This window comes from Micropterus dolomieu, linkage group LG23, assembly GCF_021292245.1.
Source record: "Micropterus dolomieu isolate WLL.071019.BEF.003 ecotype Adirondacks linkage group LG23, ASM2129224v1, whole genome shotgun sequence".
In the NCBI taxonomy this organism is placed as follows: Eukaryota; Metazoa; Chordata; class Actinopteri; order Centrarchiformes; family Centrarchidae; genus Micropterus; species Micropterus dolomieu.
This window is the reverse complement of record NC_060172.1, coordinates 4513155-4533497: the sequence shown is the minus strand read 5'-3', so window position 1 is coordinate 4533497 and position 20343 is coordinate 4513155. Positions and strand designations below refer to the sequence as shown.

General features: G+C 46.1%; 3 protein-coding genes across 6 annotated transcripts in view; 1 reads left to right on the top strand and 2 right to left on the bottom strand.

Annotated features, from left to right (window-relative positions):
- fam53c (family with sequence similarity 53 member C) overlaps nucleotides 1–2263 on the bottom strand; it is a 15988-nt gene extending 13725 nt beyond the window's left edge. The window contains exon 1 of one of the 3 annotated variants that reach the window (XM_046040975.1): nucleotides 2015–2263. The gene's annotated coding sequence lies outside the window, so the exon portion shown is untranslated. Of the gene's footprint in view, nucleotides 1–960; nucleotides 1657–1684; nucleotides 1925–2014 lie in introns of those variants that run through there. The other 2 variants (XM_046040978.1, XM_046040979.1) reach the window with 2 other exon arrangements.
- Nucleotides 2264–3436: 1173 nt separating this feature from the next.
- On the bottom strand, nucleotides 3437–13921 carry slbp2 (stem-loop binding protein 2). Of its 2 annotated transcripts, none has more exons than XM_046040980.1 (9): nucleotides 13763–13921; nucleotides 11533–11694; nucleotides 9248–9328; nucleotides 8585–8665; nucleotides 7780–7923; nucleotides 7216–7386; nucleotides 6255–6417; nucleotides 6041–6170; nucleotides 3437–4255 (listed from the first exon to the last, which is right to left on the bottom strand). In XM_046040980.1, the coding sequence occupies exons 1-9, from the start codon at nucleotides 13813–13815 to the stop codon at nucleotides 4191–4193; spliced, it is 1050 nt and encodes a 349-aa protein (XP_045896936.1). In that variant the 5' UTR covers nucleotides 13816–13921; the 3' UTR covers nucleotides 3437–4190. The 2 variants fall into 2 exon arrangements, with proteins under 2 accessions (XP_045896936.1, XP_045896937.1); XM_046040981.1 differs by having other exon boundaries at nucleotides 6041–6167.
- Nucleotides 13922–15515: 1594 nt separating this feature from the next.
- Nucleotides 15516–19651, top strand: zmat2 (zinc finger, matrin-type 2). Its single transcript, XM_046040992.1, has 6 exons — nucleotides 15516–15573; nucleotides 16509–16608; nucleotides 16754–16877; nucleotides 17066–17139; nucleotides 17248–17393; nucleotides 18774–19651. Exons 1-6 carry the CDS (start codon nucleotides 15556–15558, stop codon nucleotides 18915–18917), a joined length of 606 nt encoding a protein of 201 aa, XP_045896948.1. The 5' UTR covers nucleotides 15516–15555; the 3' UTR covers nucleotides 18918–19651.
- Nucleotides 19652–20343: the final 692 nt, after the last annotated feature.

Here is a 20343-nt window from a genome sequence, read left to right as displayed (position 1 = left end):
GGCCAGCAGGGGGCGACTTAAACCTACGTCCTCTCTAGCGGCCAGCAGGGGGCGACTTAAACCTGCGTCCTCTCTAGCGGCCAGCACGGGGCGACTTAAACCTGCGTCCTCTCTAGCGGCCAGCAGGGGGCGACTTAAACCTACGTCCTCTCCAGTGGCCAGCAGGGGGCGACTTAAACCTACGTCCTCTCTAGCGGCCAGCAGGGGGCGACTTAAACCTGCGTCCTCTCCAGCGGCCAGCAGGGGGCGACTTAAACCTGCGTCCTTTCTAGCAGCCAGCAGGGGGCGACTTAAACCTGCGTCCTTTCTAGCAGCCAGCAGGGGGCGACTTAAACCTGCGTCCTTTCTAGCAGCCAGCAGGGGGCGACTCCAGCGGCTGCACAAAGAAGTGTGATTGTATAGAAGTCTGTGAGAAAATGTTTCTACTTGTCAGCTGATTTATTCCCTCAGTAAACTCTTTCCTGATGAGTTTATGGTCTCAATCTCTAGTTTCAAGTCTTCTTCAACACAGCATGATGTTCATTTAGTAAATTATGGTCCCATTTAGAGGAACAGAGACCAGGAAGCAGGGGAGGCTTTAGGGCGGGGCTACAAGGTGACTGACAGGATGGAGGCATGTTTGAGTAAATTGTTCTTTTTAACTGTAACCTTTTTAATTTTATCATTTGAACTGCGATTACACATCTGTTGAGTTTTATATCTAGGATTTATTTAATAAATGCTTGAACATGTTGAAAAAAAATATTCAAACTTTGAAGTCTTTGGTTTTGTTGTAACTCTGATTTATTCCAACTTTCTAAGGGAGGGCCAGTAAAAACTGTTTGGGGCCAGTAAGAGTCAAACCCTCCAGCTGCTGAACAGCTCAACGTTGAGCCCTGCTATTAATCACTTTATCACTTAGTGAGTAAAACTTGTTCTGTGAAGACAAACAGTCCAAAGCTCCAAATATATTGAATTTACCATCAATATAAATGTGGAAATCTTCACATGAGAAGCTGAAATGTTTAAGTTAAGCAGCGTCTGACAGTTTGATATTCTGTTTTCTGCAGCCTCGTCCCTTCAGGTCTGGACTGTGTTTGGATGCATCGATCATAAAGACTTTCTGCACTGATGCAGTCAGGATGGCTCCTGGTGAAATGGGGTCAGGGGCCACACACAGTTCGGACCCCGGTTTCGGTTAAATAATGGTTCGGTTCTGGCCCCGGCAGCCTGCCTGAGGCCGCTGTGCATCTCCGGCTGCTGCTAGCTCGTGGCTAACAGATCCTATTGTTTTAAATGGGGGATGCTAACACACACACACACAGCGGTTTGCCCGTTTAAGCGCAGAATAAACGTGAGAGTCAATATGAAATATGTGACATAAACCTCGTAGTAAAATAAATAAAATTCCGATTTAAAGGTTTGAAGGCAGCGGGTTACATCACCGAGCTAGCGCAGCATCACCTGAACCGTTAGCTCGCTATAAATAAAATGTCATCCCGGTTTTACTGTCAAGGTCGGAGAAATAAATTCAGCCATTTTGCTCCCTGGAACATAACAGCGGGCTGAGGAGCGTTTCCTCCGGCACAGGGCCGCGCAGCCCCGGGGGCTCAGGCCGGGCTGCTCCGCGGGGTCTGCGGGGCTAACGGGGAGCTACACCGGCCGCCTGGCTGCATCCAGGGGCAGCTAACGGTGGCTAACTGACCTGCCCAGCGTTAGCCGCGTTAGCCGCTAGCAGCGTTAGCAGCGGCGCTTCCACAAACAAACCCAGCGGAGACCGGAGCGGATTCTCCGTCCGCCGTCTCCTCTCCAGCCTTCTGCTGACAGAGTTTATTCCTGAATAAAGCGGAACACCTCACGGGGCTAAGTGACAGTTAGCAGCGGAGCTGGCTGACAATAATAACGGGGGTGACGGTAACGTGCTGCCGGCCTGCGAGCTCCCGGAGCAGCGTGAGCGGAGGACAACACTGCGGGATGGAGCGGCTACCTACCGCTTCCCCCTGCTCTCCCTCTCTCGGCCGGCTGGCTGTCTTACCTTGTCGGACAGGAGCTCCGGGTGACGGGGTGGCTCCGGTGGGTGCAGCGGGGCTGGCAGACGGTCCTCGGTGTATTGACCCAGTGTTATTACAGAGCGCCGCTCCGCCCGCCGCCGCCGCCGCTTCAGCACCAAACACACCGCAATGAATTAAAGTCGGGGTTTAACCGCACACATCGGACACTGCAGGGTCCGGTTCGAGCCCAAACATCGGCCGCAATCAGAGTCCAACGTCTCGTAATGATTAAAAATAATAATAATGAATCTGCGTGCACACGCCCGCGAGCGGCAGGCGTTCATAAATAACACTCCCGGTGCCAGGCGGGGGGGGAGGAGGGGCGGTGCTACCGCAGCACCTGCCGTTTATTCACATTTATATTATTTTTATCTCATCCTCGTCGCGACCAGCAGCGGGTTACTAACAACACACGTATAACACAAATAAATATTATTCAGCAAGTGTCAGACTTAAAGCCGTAAAACGCTGAAGGATGATGGGAGATGTAGTTTAAAGGCTGGTCTCAGCTTGTTTACCTCAGCTGCTCAGGAGGAGAGAGAGGACGGAGCAGATCCTCTCCTCCTGCATCACCCGAGTCTGCTTCTGCTCCCTGGCTCAGAGACCGGGAGCGAAAACACGAGTTATCAGAAGGTCAGAGAGCAGCCGGGATGTGTTTGATTTATTATACAGTGCACCGCTTTTCCACGATGCACCATACGGAGCTCATGAGAACAAGAGGTTTCATTTTATTCAATGTTAAAATAGTGTGTGTGTCCTGTCCAGTGGAAAAACAATTTTTTACATCCCCAAATTAAGAGGAGTTTTGTTCATTATTTCACTGTAAGACAGGATTTGTTTTTGCTTAATTTCTTTCCACTGCGAAAGAAAAACCAGAGGAGGCAAAGACAAAAGTTTAGTTCAGCGAAACTGATGAATGAGATCAACAGTTAACTTTCTGCCGCAGTGGAAGGAAATGAAGCACATTTCTACAGTAAACACCTTGGAGCAGCCTGTTAATACACCTGAAGCTTTATTTGGACTACATTTTATATATAAATAATGAAGGCAGACAGAGCAGCTGGTCCTACAGTGAAATAATGAACAAAGTTAATTTGGATCTGAAAATGTTTTGGTGACAAACTTTTTTAAATTTCTACCATTTAAGGTTTTCCTCTGGACTTGTACTACTTAGATTTACAGAAGGACTACAAACATGGAGGCGTTTAAAACTTTAAACTCGTAGTGTACTTAGGTTTGAGTTAAAATAAGTTCATTATTCAAGCACAAAACTGTATTCAACTTAAAACATGTCGACTTTGAATTTCCTCGGGACAGACCGTCGCCCTCTAGACTAAAACGTCATAAGCTGTGGCCGAATCGACCTTTCTGTGGTCAGAGGGACAAACACATGGTCAGAGAAGAGGTTTGAATTTATACCACTTTATTTAAATCTTTATTAATCACATCTTTCAGCTTTGCTCTCAACAGTCAAGCAGCACAAAACGACAAAATTGAGAAAACACAAAAAGTAAAAAGAAAACTCACAACACAAAGCGACAGCCTTTCCTCCTCCAGCGATCAGTTGTTTTTTAGAAAAAACATGGAGGTACAGAGGGGGTGGAGCCTGTCCAGACAGCAGAGCATGGAGGTGAGGGTGGTCGCCTGCAGGAGGCGGGAAAGTGACACCAAACCGACCAATAAGTGACTTCAAGTACAAAAATAACAAAAATGAGCAGCTTTTCCTTCAGTGCAGGGTCATAAAGTAAAACATGAGGTGAGAGGTGCTCCATCTGACGCCGTCCAACTCCAGAGTAAAAATCTATCAAGTGCAAACTATAGAACCATGCTCAGGTCAGAGTTCAGCTGCCCGAGCGAGGACGCGTTCAGGTGCAGCCGGGAAATCAACCCTTCCGGTGCTGCGGCAGAGGAGGGCGGGTCCTCGTCAGGTCGCAGCGCTCCTCCCGCCGAGTGGAGATCAGAGGGGTGGATGTGACTCAGATGAAGGACCAATCACATCCCTGCTGTCGTTAACCATCTTAAAAAGACAAATATAGCGGATACCAGAAACCACGCCCACAAACTTGACACGACACGTTCGGGATCAGCAGGTCACGGGAGGTCCAGACGACGTCTCGTCCGAGGAGTCGAGACGCGCCGACAGGCGACCGGACCTCGCCATCAGTACGGGTTCCACAACAGCTGGTCAGAGAAGACGGGAACCTGCTGGTCATCAGAGCCGCACTCTGCGAGAGAAACAGCAGAGGTCAACGAGCGCAGACAGGAAACAGCAACTCTGATTTATGGCGAGCCGGTTTAACATTTAATCCTTCAATTTAGTCGTCGTCTTTCTGAAGGTACAAGTACTTCGTTAGTAACTAACTGCACGTTTCCCCATCGAGTCTCCGCAGTTCACATCTGTTACTAGTAACTTTTCCAGAAGACAGCATTTCTGTATTTTCACTAGCAAATAGTTTGTTACTAGTAAAACATCTTGTTGATGGTCACATTTCCATTTCTACTAGTAACAGAATAGTTAAAGAAATAAGCTCTAGTATCTAAATAGAAAAAAGGTTCATAGTAACTAATCAGTCGACAGTAACTGTTGAACAGGTGATGTCTGAACCGCAGAGCTCCACAGAATAAAACGAATGGCGTAGATACCAGCAAGTTTCACTGTGTTGAAAGGGGTGGGGACAGATTAGCGGTGTGGCGACGCACAATATTGGGGTCATGAACACAAGTTGGGAAGATATTTTAAAACTAATTAGGAAATATATGATGAAGATTGAGCCTTAAACACTTAATTTCCTGCACCGATTTATGCTGAAAATGTCTTTTTAGAAAGGGAAACAAAATCTAAAGTCTACTGGACTCTGTAGGCCTAATTAGTTGCTCGTTTTTTTTTTAAGCTCAAGTTACTTTTTTGGGACAATGCACATTTGTTTCTTCTATATTTACACTGCATGTTTTCATAATGTGAAAATAAACCTGTCAAAGCATTTCTGTCGCTTTCATAGAGCGATGGGGACATGTCCCCTGCGTAAATCCCATCCAGCGCCAAAAATGCCAAGAGAAGAAAAATATAAAAGTTTACCAGCTAAATTTGGTCATTTTCTATTTCACTCTTTAAAAATCTGTACCGACTCGTCTCAGTTCCCCCCCGTGTTGCTTGTATGTTGAAAGCACTTCAACATAAGACTGGATTTAGTTCAGCGGCTCTTCATCTGAGCGGCTGCACAGAGGACGTGTTTCTTCAGAGCTGCTGACGCTCACACGTTTGTCCTGAAACGATTTGGCTTTACATTTTGCTCCACAGCCGAGCTGCTGGCCGGGACCTCAGCTGTGGCTCATTACCGTCAACACCAGGGTTCAGAAATGAGGGAAATTTTCAGGCAACAGTTGCAGCTGCGCCATTTTTCCAGGATGTTATTTATCAAATCTAACAGTCTACATTAGTCTCATTTATCAAATGCCAAGTACCAACTTAACATTCATGCAGAAAGTTCACTGTGGGTTTCAGTCTTTACTCGCACATCGTCAATATTTCCAGTTTGCACGCATTTATTTTTAGGCCAATATGTGAGTGAAATACGTCGTTCATTCTGGACCTTCAGGTGAGCGACACTGCGGCGTTTCTATCACCTGCTTGTTCTGATAACACATCTGTCCAATCAGATACAAGCATTGCTGTCATTTACGCCGGGGACACGTCCGCCACTTTTTGAAAGCACTTGCAACCAGGAATGTTTAACAAATAATAAAAACTGTATGAGAGAAGTTTGGCACAACAGGAACACATGAAATGCAATGAAGAAGAAACAGATCTGTAACTTCTGCTGATGATTATTAGAGGATATTTTTATGTTCTGAATTGTCAGCAGCCACATGAATTTTGTTTCCCCTTCATGTTAACGGAAACATTTCCACCACAAGTTGGAGCAGAAAATGAGGATCCAGTATCGTGCATCACCACCAAGTGTCCATACACCCCTGATCTGAGCCCTTACGAGCCTGACCTGTGACCTCACCTCGGGTGTCGTCGGCCTCCAGCAGGAGGCGGAGCCAGTCGGTCATGTCGTCGGAGGTCAGCTGACTCCTGAAGGAGTAGCTCAGGCCGGGAGGAGAGCGGAGAGGCCGGTGGCCGATCTCTGCGTCCTGCTGGGAAGAAGACAGGTCAAACTCAGACACAACTGTCCTCCAGGTGGCGGTGCGAACACTCAGCTGCTGGGTGGTGGGCGTTACCGGCGAGGGGGGGCTGTTCCAGGGTCCAGGCAGCTCCAGGGACATCACGGCAGACAGAGAAGACACCGAGGAGGCTTTAGAGGCTGCTGGAGTCTCCTTCTCTCTCTGCTTGTCTCCTCCGTCCTCATACAGGTCCGAGGTCATCTTGGCCAGCTGGCTCTGCCTGCAACACACCAGCAGGAGGAGACTGAACCGGCTTAACGCCAGACCGCAGAGACACTTTCTAAACCGCATCACGTTTCAGAACGCTGACAAACCGCTGATGGAGGGAATCTGCAGCGGAGCTCCTCAGCGCTGCGGGCTCTCCTACAAACTCACCTCGATGCTGAACGTCATGTCAAACAGCTGTTTAATTAGGATCAACTTTTACTGAAGTACAAAAGTCTCAGCATCAAATTATCCTACTGAACGTACCAAAAGTAAAGAGACCCATCGTGCTGAATGGCCCACGTCAGGGTGGTGAAGTATGACGTACACAGAAATACTCTAAACTGTACTTCAGTACCTGAGTAACTTCACCAGGGCTCTACACCTCTAACCTTTACTTTGTAAAGTCCTCTTGGACCAAAAGCTGTCGAGTCCTCAGACATCAGGACTGACCGTTAACCTTCTCTGGCTTCTGGTCTCGGACGCTTTGAGAGTTCAGCTCCAGGACAAGCGGGAACATAAGTGTGTGCAATCAAAGAGCTGCTGCGTGTTGAAATGAACGGTCACCTGTCTTTACTGTGCAGGTGACGCCTGTAACTAAATCAGAACGATCCCGATACGCTGCCTCACGTTGTGGCCAACGCACACTTTGGCTTTAAACCTCGTCAGGGACCAGAAGAGGTTTGGCTGAGGTAGAGTTACCATCAGAGAGGAGGAGACCATTAGAAGAACAGTTTCTCTCAGTGATCTGGATCTCTGGGTTCAGAGTTAGAACATGTAGCGTAGCGCCTCTAGGTCAGACACTTCCACTTACAGTTGCTCCACAGGGTCCTGAGAGTCGGCGGCGTCCGGCTGGGCGTCGGTCGGAGGGTCCCACAGGTGCAGCGCCCGCCTCCACAGACGCACCTGCATGTCCCAGGAGCGCCGGCTGTACTTCCTGTACTTGTTGGGAGTGGACGGGTGGAGCTTAGGATCCCTCAGGTGTCTGAGGGAGAGAACAGAGTTTCATACGCTTTATTTTATCCGTCTAAAATGGTATCTGAATACCTGCCTGGACGAAAAGACGCGTCTCGAGCTGCTCATCATCAAACACGTTGCTAATCTGACAGATGCTACCACCAACATGTCGGCTTCTTTCAGAACCAGTAAAAGGACAAGAACATTAAAGCCATGTCAGACGCCTCAGATGTCACATCAGCTGCTGGTCTCTTGACACCACGTCTTTAAATTTAGTCAACCTGTCCCCATTAACAGTTGCTGCTCTGTCTGCAGCCAGTGGATTTCTGGACCATCAGAGATTTTGACGTCACGCTGAATGGACCACCCACCCCTCACCTGTCCAGCTGCTGACCGTCTTTACCCTGTTGCGAGTTCTCACCTGGGGACCTGCTGCAGGTAGTTCTGGTAGCCGCTGGTGTTCTTGCCGTACTGGATCTGTTTCTGCCGCCGCTTCAGAACTGCAGCGTTCGTCTCGGTGTTGGCCGGGTCCGGGAGGCGGGGATAGCAGCGACCGAGAGGCGGCCTGCAGGGACACACAGGTCAACAACGGACTCAGACCAGAGAGGGGTCAGCCTTAGGCGACAGCGGCGAGATCAAAGACCATCAGCTGTCTTTCAGCAGGTCTGACTAACATGCAGAGAAATGTAGCCGTACACTGACAGAAAGGTAGAGTAGAAAACAGTTCTCATAATGCAATAAGAGAAATGAAGAAAATCCTACGTGGGACTCATTAAGTGGCGACAGTTTGTTCCCGCCTGAGGAAACGTAAAGAAATACGCAGAAATGCTCCGATGAGTAAATTAAAGCTCTGACAGAAACTCTTAATTCAGAGTTTTTTTTATGTGTGAGCAGAGGGGGAGAGCATTAATGCTGCATGTGCAGAAGAATTTAAAGGATTAAAGCTTAAACATTTTTAGTCCGTTTTTCATTACATAAATTCATCATTAATCTTCCACAGCACAAAAGGACAGTTGAATTTTTTGTGATCTTAAACTTTGATCTAACAAGCGGGAAGGTAAAGTATGGATGACGCAGTTCAGATCAAATCAGATGCAGGAGGGTGATCAGTTTTCAAGATGGCACAGAAACCCTGCAGCTGACATCTTTGAGGAGCCGACAGTGAAAGGTGTTCGTGTGGTTGCATTTTTCTTAAGTGTCTGTCTTCCTCATCCAGGTGTACTGACCTCCTGTTGTCCAGGTCGTCCGTCCCCACCGCCACACTGCTGGTGGACACTTTGAGGATGCAGCGCTCCAGGATAGACGGCCTGACCAAAGACAGGAAGCAGATTGTTGAAACATCTAAATTCAGTTTTAGCTTCAGTGTAGTGTTTGGTGCAGTTTGAGCTGCTGCCACTGACACGGGAGGTGGAATATGAAAAAAATAAACTTGTGCCATTTTGTATTTGAGTATTAGAACCACAAAAAAGAAAAAGAGGATGAAGATCTTTATTTTGCATTTCCAGAATTAGGTCACATCTGTACTTTTATTCTTGAAATACAAAATAAAATCTTCAGCCTCAATTTTTTCCCTTAAATTTGGCCCAATTACTGCTTGTGGTTTCCAGTCTCCGTGTTATGCTAAGCTAAGCAGCTTCATATTTAGCGTGCAGACATAAGTCCATCTGAAGGTCGACTCCTCTGAGCCGAGTCTGCAGCTCTGATATTCACTACGCTGGTGTTCAGGTCTGCTTCTTACTGCTGAGGAAAATGTTCCAAGCTGTGTGTGACGTTACTAGATGAAAATAATCCCGGCCATTCAAAGTGAAGCACAAACAATGACCGTTAACAACGTGGGTGTTAAATGCTGTGACGCAGACTTCCTGCGCCTTAGTGAGAGGTTGTTGAACCTGCGGGGTTTGTTGCCGGCAGCTTTCTCTCGTCCTCGCAGGCCGCTGGCAGCGGGAGGAGACGGCACCGGAGAGACGTTACTGTGAAGAGAAGACACTCTGTTCATTAACATGTCCCCACGTCTGTACGGAGCATGTTGTTATTTATTGTTTGTACTTTGTTTTAATGACGTGGTTTTGACCAGCTAATTAAGACAAACATTCATTTAGCTGACGCTTTTATCCAAAGCGACTTACAGCTGCTATATATGTCAGAGGCCACACGCCTCTTAAGTGTCTTGCTCATTGGTGGATGTGTCACAGTGGGGAACTGAACTCACACCAAAGGCATGCGTCTTGTCCACTGTTGCATCGCCACCCACAAATATCCTTAAACTCAGAGTTTAATAAGAGTTTGTCAGATTTAAAATCTAAAGTGTATTTTTTTGTTATCCATCAACAGTCAGCAGGTTGGTTTTCCAGTCTTGCCTTAAACACCCGACATGCGGCTAATAAGTCAGTAACTTCCTCCATGTTGGACTCCAAAAGGTCCGCTCTGTCAGGACGGATTGCTTCAAGTCAACGTGGTCAATTTGGTTTTTTTTAGCAAACTGTCGCCATCAACAGAGGCTGAATTAGCAGCTGCATTAGCATAAATTTTATTTTTGATCAATAGTATTTTAAACTGGCAAAATGAGAAGTTCATTTACATTTCCAAATATTTCTATGCAGACGACAAAACCTTTTAAGGATTCAGCCAAAACATTAATATTCATCATTTAAAATCATTACATTGGCTTATTAGTGTTAGAGATCAATTAGCTCTAAAGCTGATGATACATGGGGCAACTTTTTGAGCAATGTTGCTAGTGGCAAGTCCAACTATGTTTTGAACGCATAGTGGCGGTGCGGGGCAGGTGGCGGAGGATTACAGTAGTAATCTTTACTCCTTACGATTGACGGCAACGTTGCCCTGCACGATTGCTCTAGAAGTTGCTCTGTGCATCATCAGCTTAATGGTTAGCATTTTTTTACTTGCCTATGAATTCCTTATGCTAACGGCGATCAGTAATGATCATTTAGAATCAGACAAGTTTGAGAGACAGTTATGGCAGAAAATTGTGTCCTCTTACATTTGATCTTTTAATATTATTACCATTATTGTTATGTATTGTGTTTTTATCCTCAACCTTTCCTCTCCTATACTTATGTTTGTCTGTCCACATTTAGGTCAGAGCTGTGAGATTGTGTGTTCCTCTTGTTGTTCCTCTCCTCTCCTCTCCCTGAATGTTCATTTAAGGCCGAGAGATGATCTCTGTTCCCCAAAACATAGAAACCTAGACAGTGTAAATGATGCATCCCTTTGCTCGGGGCCAGACGCCCAAAGGTCTCTGGACCAGCTGTATGTGTTTTAGTACTTCTGTTTATTCTCTTTTGTTAAATAAAAGTAAAGACAACGGTTGGTTGTTACTCAATTCTTTGCTCAGCCCCTCACCAGGAATATGATTTCCACGACAACAGTAAAACCCAGACAGCACACACTGAATCAGGGTGAACAATTTTATTTCACCTTGGAGGTTTTAAAAACAAATTCAACGTGTTCCTGTCCGATACTGTTGATATTTGTAATGTTCACGCTGACTGATTTTACAGCTGCACCATCAGAATGAGAACTTTTACAGCCACAAACCTCCACGAAGACTTTCAGCCAACTCACTGACTTACGATGACGGACGAGCAGACGTTTGTTAAACATCTGCAGTAATTTAACGAGGCTGATTTCATGATGATCAGATGAAGGATTCTCACATCAAATCTGAAGTAAAAATATTCTGATGTTTTATGTCGGATACAAAAACAAGTCGGTGTTTTACTTTGTTTGAAACCTGTGACGCAGTTTATAAAATATGTTTGTACTAAAAACTGATGTTGTGAGTTAAAGTACATTTACATACTTTAACAAAGTACAATTCTGAGGTACCTGTAGTGCAGTCGATTTTATAAACATTTATACTAATACATTTAAACTTGAACACATCAATACTAATCTAGTTCATATTTTTTAAATGTTCTGCATGTTGAGTACTTCTACTTTTTATACTTGAAGTATATTTTGATGCAAATACTTTACTTCCATTTGAAACACAGTATTTCTACTTTGCCATTAGTACCAGCTCTTGAATACTTCTCCCGTCGCTGCTGATGAATATTTAATTTCTCATTCGCTCAGGCCGGTCACCCGTTAGCCAGTCACTGTGGACGTACTCCTAAAATATGATGTCATGATGATGTCACGTGTTCCTCACCTGACCAGGCTGTCGTAGACGGAGCTGCAGCCGGGGAGGAGCCACGGCTCGGGGGTGGAGCATCCGGAGGCGGCGGCGGCCAGCAGCGGGTCGGGGAGGCCGTTCCACATGGCCGCCGACCAGCCCTTCACACAAACACACGACCACGGGCTGAAACAGAGGCTGAGGACACACAACGCCATCAACATCACGTCCAAACCAAATCAAGGTGACTCAAAGCCGACGGCATGAAGACATCAAACTAAGGCCGAGTGTGCCGTCAGTTCTCCCACAATGCATTGCTCAAAGGAAACGGAGGAGCTGCAACACATTTTAACCTGCAGCCGGAAAAAAAGGGAGTTTACTGAACTTTAAGCCGAATTATTCATTTTAAAACTCGTCTCAGGAATTTTGCGTTCGTTCATTTTCACATACGAAGAGTTAGCTTTGGCGTTTCATTGCATTACAACCAGGGATGGGGACCAAGACCCTGTCCCCTAAAGACCCCCGTCCAAGTATTCCAAGAATTTCCTGCTGTTAAACTGAATGGCCTCACGCCCTCGTTCGTGGTTAAAGGCGTAATACTGTGTTTGACCCCCTTTGGCCTTCAGAACTGCCTTAATTCTACGTGGCATTGATTCAACAAGGTGCTGAAAGCATTCTTTAGAAATGTTGGCCCATATTGATGGATAGCATCTTGCAGTTGATGGAGATTTGTGGGAAGCACATCCAGGAGAAGAAGAAACCACCACCACCAGCCTGCACAGTGGTAACAAGGCATGATGGAACCATGTTCTCATTCTGTTTACCCCAAATTCTGACTCTACCATCTGAATGTCTCAACAGAAATCGAGACTCATCAGACCAGGCAACATTTTTCCAGTCTTCAACTGTCCAATTTTGGTGAGCTCTTGCAAATTGTAGCCTCTTTTTCCTATTTGTAGTGGAGATGAGTGGCACCCGGTGGAGTCTTCTGCTGTTGTAGCCCATCCGCCTCAAGGTTGTGCGTGTTGTGGCTTCACAAATGCTTTGCTGCATACCTCGGTTGTAACGAGTGGTTATTTCAGTCAAAATTGCTCTATCAGCTTGAATCAGTCTGAAATCGTGAGATTCAGAGTCTCTGCAGCAAGATGCCGGTGGAAACGAGGGAGAGGAGTTTGTAACGTCAGGAGATAAAGTCTTGCTAGCAGCTCCTCTACATTAAAAACAAAAGGGGGCCCCTGGGGGCCCCTCGTAGGATCCTTTTGGAAACAGGGCCCAGGTTTAAAAATACAGAAATGATCCTTCCAGCTAGCAGTGTACTGGGCTGGCGGTGGAAGAAGTATTCTACTCATTTTCTTTGAAAGAGCTGCAGCTCGTTCACCTCAGTTTGTTTATTAAGAGAGACAGACAGGTGAGCTCTGATGTCACAGTCTGATGTCAGATGGTCGCTGTTTATGAACAAACTGCTAAAAACCTTCAGACCTGCAACATTAACTGCAGGTGACCTTTACTGTGAAAATCCACAGGTCATTAGTAATTTAGATCAATTAAATAAAATTATTCTAATCAGATAATTGATTTGAGGCACTTCCTTTTGTAGGAAGTCAAACTGGTGCCTTTAAATCTGAATACTGTTAAAACATTACATCATTAAACACATTGCGTTTCCCACCTGATCATTTCTGTTTTGTATCTTTAAGTCCGACATCTTCATTTAACGCACAGATACACAAATTAAATTTAATAAAAACTAAGAAAATAAAGCTAAATACTTCCTGTTGCCACTTCGTAATTAAATTTACTGTGAAAAGCAGCTACAGGAAGTGTTGCGTTGAGTATTTATCCTGCAAATATTTACATCAATCTAGCAAAACACAATAAATTTGGTCATCAGCTTCCAAATTAAGTCAAATAAAAATCATTTGCTTCTACTCTTCTTAGAGCTGCTTCTTTTCTCTCTTTAAGAGAATCCTGACTAAACACAATCATGGATGTGTTTTTGGTTTTTAACCAGGTGTTCCTCTCAGGCAGCAGGTAGGACCTCCAATCAGAGAGCAGAGCGGTAAAGCCTGACAGGCGAAACCCGGGGCATAGAGAGCCTCGTGCCGCTGCTACACGCTGCCGTGAACACACCTGAGAGACGGACATGAGCACGTTTCACCTGCAGACCTTAAACCAGAGTGACGCGTGACGAGCTGCGACAGACAGGTGTGTCTCGGACAGGCGCGCGGTGCTGTGAGAAAATACAACCTGTGTTTCCGGTACACACCTGGCGTTGCGCCGCGGGCTCTGAGCTGCCGTTTCCACTCCGCTGGTTGACATTTCTGCAGGTTGAGTTTCGCGCCTTCAGCTCAGACGGTCAGACGCCATCGTTCCGCTTTCACAGCTCTTTAATGAGCCGCACCTGAGGGGGGCGGGGCCTGCTGCGGAGGGGCGGGGTCTGCCGCTGCGCCGGCCTCACCTTGGCTGCTTCCGGTGAACCTGGAGGAGCTGTGCATGTAGGGAAGTGAGGGGTAAGACGCCCCCCCTCAGCTCAGTGTCTATTTCTGACACTTTTTGTATCTTTAAGAAGGCCGAGTTAGGACAAAATATTATAAAGTAAAATAATTAGCTACAGTTGACAAATTAATTTGTATTTAATCAAATGTATTTTTAGGGAAATGGCATTTTCCACATGTGGTAAGATGCCCCCCGGTGTAAAATCACTTTCATATGTCCAAATTACAGATAAAATAAACTACAGCTAGCTGGTTAAAGCAGGAGGATTACAGACCTGTTGTAGAAATAAACCTTTCCCATAATTTATCTCTCAGACTTTTAAACAGTCAGGCTGCTGAAACTTCAGCTTATTTTAACTGACAAAGAAAATGAGATCAACTCAGGTCAGAGTGGCTTTGATCAAATAACTTCAAAAATTGAGATGAAACAGAAGAAATGTTTAGTTCAGTGAGATGAGCGGCAGCCAGAAAAAATGTGACATTTTGTGTTTTTTGTGAGAATTACCATGGGGGGGGGGGGTCTTACCCATGTTACCCTACCTACACTAAAAATACAGACATACTCTCAGCACAAAATACTGAAAGTATATTCTTCCCAGCCTTTTCAAATGTGTAGACACATCATCATCAAGTGTTTGAAGAATGTCCTTACCTGATATTATTATTTATTCTTTTATTATTCAATCATTTTGATTTGTTTAATTAACAAATTCTAAAAATATTAATAACAAAAATACAAATATACTAAAGTAAAAGAAGCTATATACATACACAAACACATATCTATTTATATTTATATATATATATAAATAAAAGCACTAATCATGGCGGCACAAGAACAGGCACTCAGTACAAGATCAATAGAGGATGGGGTCTACCACACCAGGCAGGGCCCCAGGTGTAGACTGTGCAAGGAGGCCCCTGAGACAGTACAGCACATAACAGCAGGGTGTAAGACGCTGGCAGGAAGTGCGTACATGGAACGCCATAACCAGGTAGCCGTCATAGTGTACAGGAACATCTGCCATGAGTATAGGCTGGATGTCCCAAGGTCAAAATGGAAGACACTTCCTAAGATAGTTGAGCATGACCGAGCTAAGATCCTGTGGGACTTCAAGATCCAGACTGACAAACTGGTGATGGCTAACCAACCAGACATCGTGTTGATAGACAGACAGCTGAAGAAGGCTGCGGTGATAGATGTGGCAATCCCAAGAGACAGCAACATGAAGAAGAAGGAACACGAGAAACTTGAGAAATACCAAGGGCTGAAAGAGGAGCCTGAAAAGATGTGGAGAGTAAGAGCAAGAGTGGTGCCAGAGGTGATCGGAGCACCGGGGGCCGTGTTTATTTTATTTTCTTATATATTACTAAAGGTTTCTTCCCTTTTTATCTCCACCTGTGTTTTCTTTCTTCCCTTCTTTATGTGTTAGAAGATAAAACCCGTCAGAAGCTCCGGGTGTTCGCAGCAGTACCGCCCCGCTGCCGCTGCCGCTGCGCTCCAGCAGGCGGCGCTGTTTTTAAAGACGAGCGCGGGTTCGCATTCCGTCCGTAGGTAAACAAGATGGCGTCCGGCAGTGGGGTGAGTTCCTGACTTCAGCGCGTTGTTTTGTGTTGAAAATACAAACTTACCTGAACGTCACCTGACTTTTTATTTAAACCTCTGATGTGTCTGTTTATCAGAGCTGCTGGCGGCTCGCGCTGTTTCCGTTTAACGTCTTTTAGACGTCCCTACAAAACCGCTTTGAGGCGCCTTCGCGTCAGACAGCGGCTAACGAGAGCTAACGGCTAACGAGAGCTAACGGCTAACGAGAGCTAACGGCTAACGAGAGCTAACGGCTAACGAGAGCTAGCCTGATAAACAAAGGTTTCCGCTTTCATTTCAAGTTTAAACACGTTTTCTTGACGCTTTTTAATAAAACAATAAAACACGAGTTTGTTTTTCGGTTTGTTCCCGTTTGTTGCAGCGCGGAAACAGAATAACGAAGCTAAGTTTTAGCCTCAGTTCCGCTAGCAGCAGCCACTTCCGGACACTCCTCCACAATAAAAGCGTTGTTATCGAACACAGAACAGAAACACTCACGTTAAAGTTGGAACACTTTTTCTTTTATGTTCACACGTGTTTAATAAAGTATGTTCAGCTCGCAAAACACGAAAGCAGCACAAGAACAAACAACATGCGACAGAAAAACGACGCTGAAGGTTCAGCAGTTTAGAGGAAACAGAGCTGCCCTAGAAAGTTTCAGCTTCACATCTGTGAAACCTTTTATTTGTGAAAACGAATAAAAGGGCCATTTATCTGTTTTTAACATGTAGACCATAAAAATAAGGGAAAACTTCAGCGTCTTGACATGAAGAACCGTGCGGCAGGAAGTGGTGATATTACAAAATAAAAAACAGGATTTACTCTGTCAGCTCGTGTGTGTGTGTGTGTGTGTGTGTGTGTGTGTGTGTGTGTGTGTGTGTGTGGTTCCAGAAGTGTGTTACTGAAGCTTCCTCCTCCTTCTCCTCTTGTAGTCCAGTAAGAATGACTTCCGCCGGAAGTGGGACAAAGACGAGTATGAAACCCTCGCTCAGAAACGACTGGCGGAGGAGAGAGACCGAGAGAAGCGAGATGGTGAGAAAGTCAAACACCCTGAACGTTTTGCTTCACGTCCAGCAAACTGGCAGGAAACGTTTCCCCCGAAGAGAAACGACCACAGTCGATCATTAAAGTTATTCCAGCGACTGACCGATGACTCCTCTTTCTCTCTCTCTCTCAGGGAAAACGGCTCCGCCCGTCAAGCGGGACCTCCTGCGGCACCGAGACTACAAGGTGGACCTGGAGTCCAAGCTGGGAAAGACCATCGTCATCACAAAGACCACTCCTCAGGCGGAGATGGGCGGGTAGGAAGAGTCTGCTACCGACACCAGAACCAGACTTTACTCCTCTGTTCTGATAGTCTAGAGTCAAACCTGTGAGGGGTCGTCCAGCTCTCTCCGGGCTCGCAGTAGTTTTGAGACCCTGCGAGCTTCAGCTGACTTGAGTCTGTGGCCTGGCTCTGATTGGCTGTCGTCTTCTTCTTCTCTTTCAGGTACTACTGTAACGTCTGTGACTGTGTGGTGAAAGACTCCATCAACTTCCTGGACCACATCAACGGGAAGAAGCGTGAGTTCACGTCCGCCTCACTTTCTCTGTGTGTGTGTGTGTGTGAGAGTGTATTTATACCTCTGTGTGTGTGTGAGAGTGTATTTATACCTCTGTGTGTGTGAGCAGACCAGAGGAACTTGGGAATGTCGATGCGGGTCGAGCGCTCGTCTCTGGATCAGGTGAAGAAGCGTTTCGAGGTGAACAAGAAGAAGATGGAGGAGAAGCAGAAGGAGTACGACTTCGAGGAGCGCATGAAGGAGCTGCGGGAGGAGGTGAGAGAAATGAACCCCATCCACACTCCTACGTCTTCATTTTAAACTCGGACCTTCTGCTACGTTTCTGCCTCCCGTCCAGACTAACGCGGTGAACCTGAACACGTAAAACAGAAGTCTGAAAGCGCCGGCGACCCCGTTCTGGTTTTAAGCTCCGGCGTAGCGTGTTAGAGCTGATCGCTGCCATTCTTGTCACAAACCTGAAGCGGCTCTCCGCTCCGCTGCACGGAGAGCAGCCAGCCTGTCAAAGATAAAATACCCAGTGCAGACTCCCAACCGTATATCAACAACAAACACAGACAAAGAAACAGTTTAACTACGCAGCAGCTTAACCACGGTAGAAGGACAACAGAACAAATCAACTAAATCTAAACAATTCAGCAAAATCAGGCAATTATTCTGAAATGCTCCATGTGGGCGTAGTCACGGTGACGTCACCCGTTGGTTTGTGGGCTGCTGTTTTGAAGCTTCGAGTTCAGCCAATAGGGCGCCGCCATGTTGATTTTTTTGCAACCAGCGGCACCGGACGTGACCATATTTGGACGAGACGGTGGAGCTAACGGCCGCGGCGTAGAGACCTGCGCGGGACTGTTTCATTGATCCCGCTTCCGCAGACATTGTGACATGCAGAGTAAAAAAAGGACACAAACGTTTGGGCAACGTTCAGAAAAACCAACAAAAATCATTGCATTCATTTTTGTTTTCCATATTTCAGACTTGTCTTTCTTTAGTCTTGTAGAAGCGCGTGTGACGAAAGCCAGCGAGGCTGTGACGTGAATAAAGTAGCCTCCTCGTCGGCGTGTCCGCCTCCCGTACCCGAGCTCGCCGGTTCAAGTCAGGCCCGTGCAGCACGTTCTCAGAAGCGGCCGCATAATCTCACTTTTATCTTCTTTTCAACTTTATTTGTTGACTCCATTTTATCAGCTCTACTGCCCAATCCCAGTGCAGCTCTCTACCGTGGCATAACGTGACTTCAGGTTGGCGTGTTAGTGCTGAAAACGCTGACGCTCACGTTTGGCTTCCTGATTGGCTCTGCTGACAGTTTTAGTTTTGGTGTGTTTTTTTTAAGTATTTGTACTTCGCATGTCGCCACATTTAGTTTGCGACGACTTCCAGACTGTTTCCCGCCGCCACAGTCTCCTTGTGCTCCCGTTAGGGCTCGGCGATATGGGCCAAGAAGTCATATCCCGGTACTGTTAGGCAGAGCTCCGGTATAAAATATATATCCCAGCGCTAACTCCCGGTCGTTCTAATACAGACGGAGATCAATTCTGAGCTCGTTTTCGCTTTAAAGCAGAAGCGTAGAAGTGTGGCTGCAGCCCGAGGTCGTCTGGCTGCTCCTGAACAGGTGAAGTTAACGACTGACTGTGTGCTTGTCAGGAGGAGAAGGCGAAGGCCTACAAGAAGGAGAAGCAGAAGGAGAGGAAGCGGCGCGCGGAGGAGGACGTGGACTTGGAGGAGGAGGACGAGATGGCGGCTGTGATGGGGTTCTCCGGCTTCGGCTCGTCTAAGAAGAGTCACTGACGCCGTGCAGCTCAACTCCACAGTGAAACCGCCACGCGCCAGGACAGGAAACAGGGTTTTGCTCCGCCCCTTTCAGTCAGCTTGACTTTCAGACCAGGAGACTCTGGACACAGGGAGGAGGAGGAGTCGTCCTGCTGCAGGCTGCGGCCGTTACCCTCAGTCCTGGTTCAGACATTCAAACTGTATTCTTCTTTTTATCTACAGCCAGGCTCTTATTTTGGTAGTTCCACCCATCACTGTCAAAGTCAGCAGCTTCCTGTCACAGACGTGAAAATGAAGGTGAACGTCCTCTAAATGTGTGTGCAGCAGGGCACAGGTGAGACAGGAAGTAGCTGCTCAGGTGATGTTTTCAATTTAAACGTCTGCTGAGTGAAACGTCTGCGAGACGTTCGAGGTCATGCAGATAACATGGATTTTTTTTCCCATCACAACACCTTCAACATTTCTTCTTCACACGCAGAAACATTTGAACAAGTTAGAACATAAAGTTTTATAGATTCCAGTTCTTGTAATCACAACCTGCAGTTTGTACAGTTCAAGTACTTTATTCTGAGTTTCTGATTTCAAGAACTGAGTTATAAACATAAACAGTTTTAACCTGTTAAATCTTTATTTTGACAGCAAGAAGACAGAAAAGCTCCATCAGTCACAGTTTGTTTTTTTGTCGACATGTCGGATCGAGTCTTATTGTGTCAGGAAACACTTTGAATAAACACACTGTTTTTTCTTTCTAACGTTTGGTCTCACATTTATCGGCTGCTTCACTGCTGTGTGTGTCGGTGAACGCATCACCAAAAACAAGCCGGGGGAGGGGGAGCTCTTTAAAGGCAGAACAAAATGACAAACGTTGACCGGCAGGAGACACAGGCAGGGCCTTTCTGAAACTGCGTGCTCCTCCCTCTCCCTACCTACTTCCTCTCCGTTTGCGCGATCATGCGGAGGGTCCGCCACTCTGAGTGACGTCCAAAACCAACGTGTGCGGAGAGGTAGTGGGTTGTTGAACCCTCCAACACCGAGTGAGCACCGATGGCGGCTTGTTGAAGGTGTGTTGCAGCCTTTGCTGCACGAAGGGGGACCTTTTCTTTCGAGTTCCGCGTGACTTCGCCGGTTAACATGTAGGATTTTTTTTTTTTTAAACTAAACAAAGTACACTAACATTTCATATCACCATTCACAGATTAACAACATTGTGTTTAATTAAAAAATGCTCTTATCTGATAGATAATACAACTGTTGTTTTTATTGAATCGTTTTCATCTTGTACGAAAATCTTCAGCCAAAACAAAATAGCCTACATTAAACAAAGGAATAATAGAACATAATAAAGATAGACAGGGATCACGTGACAAGCAACAAAGGCATTAAAGAAATTTAGTTTTAAACATTTTAACTGTTTGAAATTCTTCAGACTATAGTGCTTCAGTAT

What these genes read in the sequence shown, in the direction of transcription:
- slbp2 (XM_046040980.1), bottom strand. Translation starts at nt 13,815, where the DNA reads ATGTCAACCAGCGGAGTGGAAACGGCAGCTCAGAGCCCGCGGCGCAAC. An exon ending in GTCTACGACAGCCTGGTCAG is followed by an intron (nt 9,329 to 11,532) that starts GTGAGGAACACG and finishes TTCTCTTCACAG; the next exon opens with TAACGTCTCTCCGGTGCCGT. An exon ending in GCCGGCAACAAACCCCGCAG is followed by an intron (nt 8,666 to 9,247) that starts GTTCAACAACCT and finishes GTCTTTGGTCAG; the next exon opens with GCCGTCTATCCTGGAGCGCT.
- zmat2 (XM_046040992.1), top strand. An exon ending in AGACCGAGAGAAGCGAGATG is followed by an intron (nt 16,609 to 16,753) that starts GTGAGAAAGTCA and finishes TCTCTCTCTCAG; the next exon opens with GGAAAACGGCTCCGCCCGTC. An exon ending in CCTCAGGCGGAGATGGGCGG is followed by an intron (nt 16,878 to 17,065) that starts GTAGGAAGAGTC and finishes CTTCTCTTTCAG; the next exon opens with GTACTACTGTAACGTCTGTG.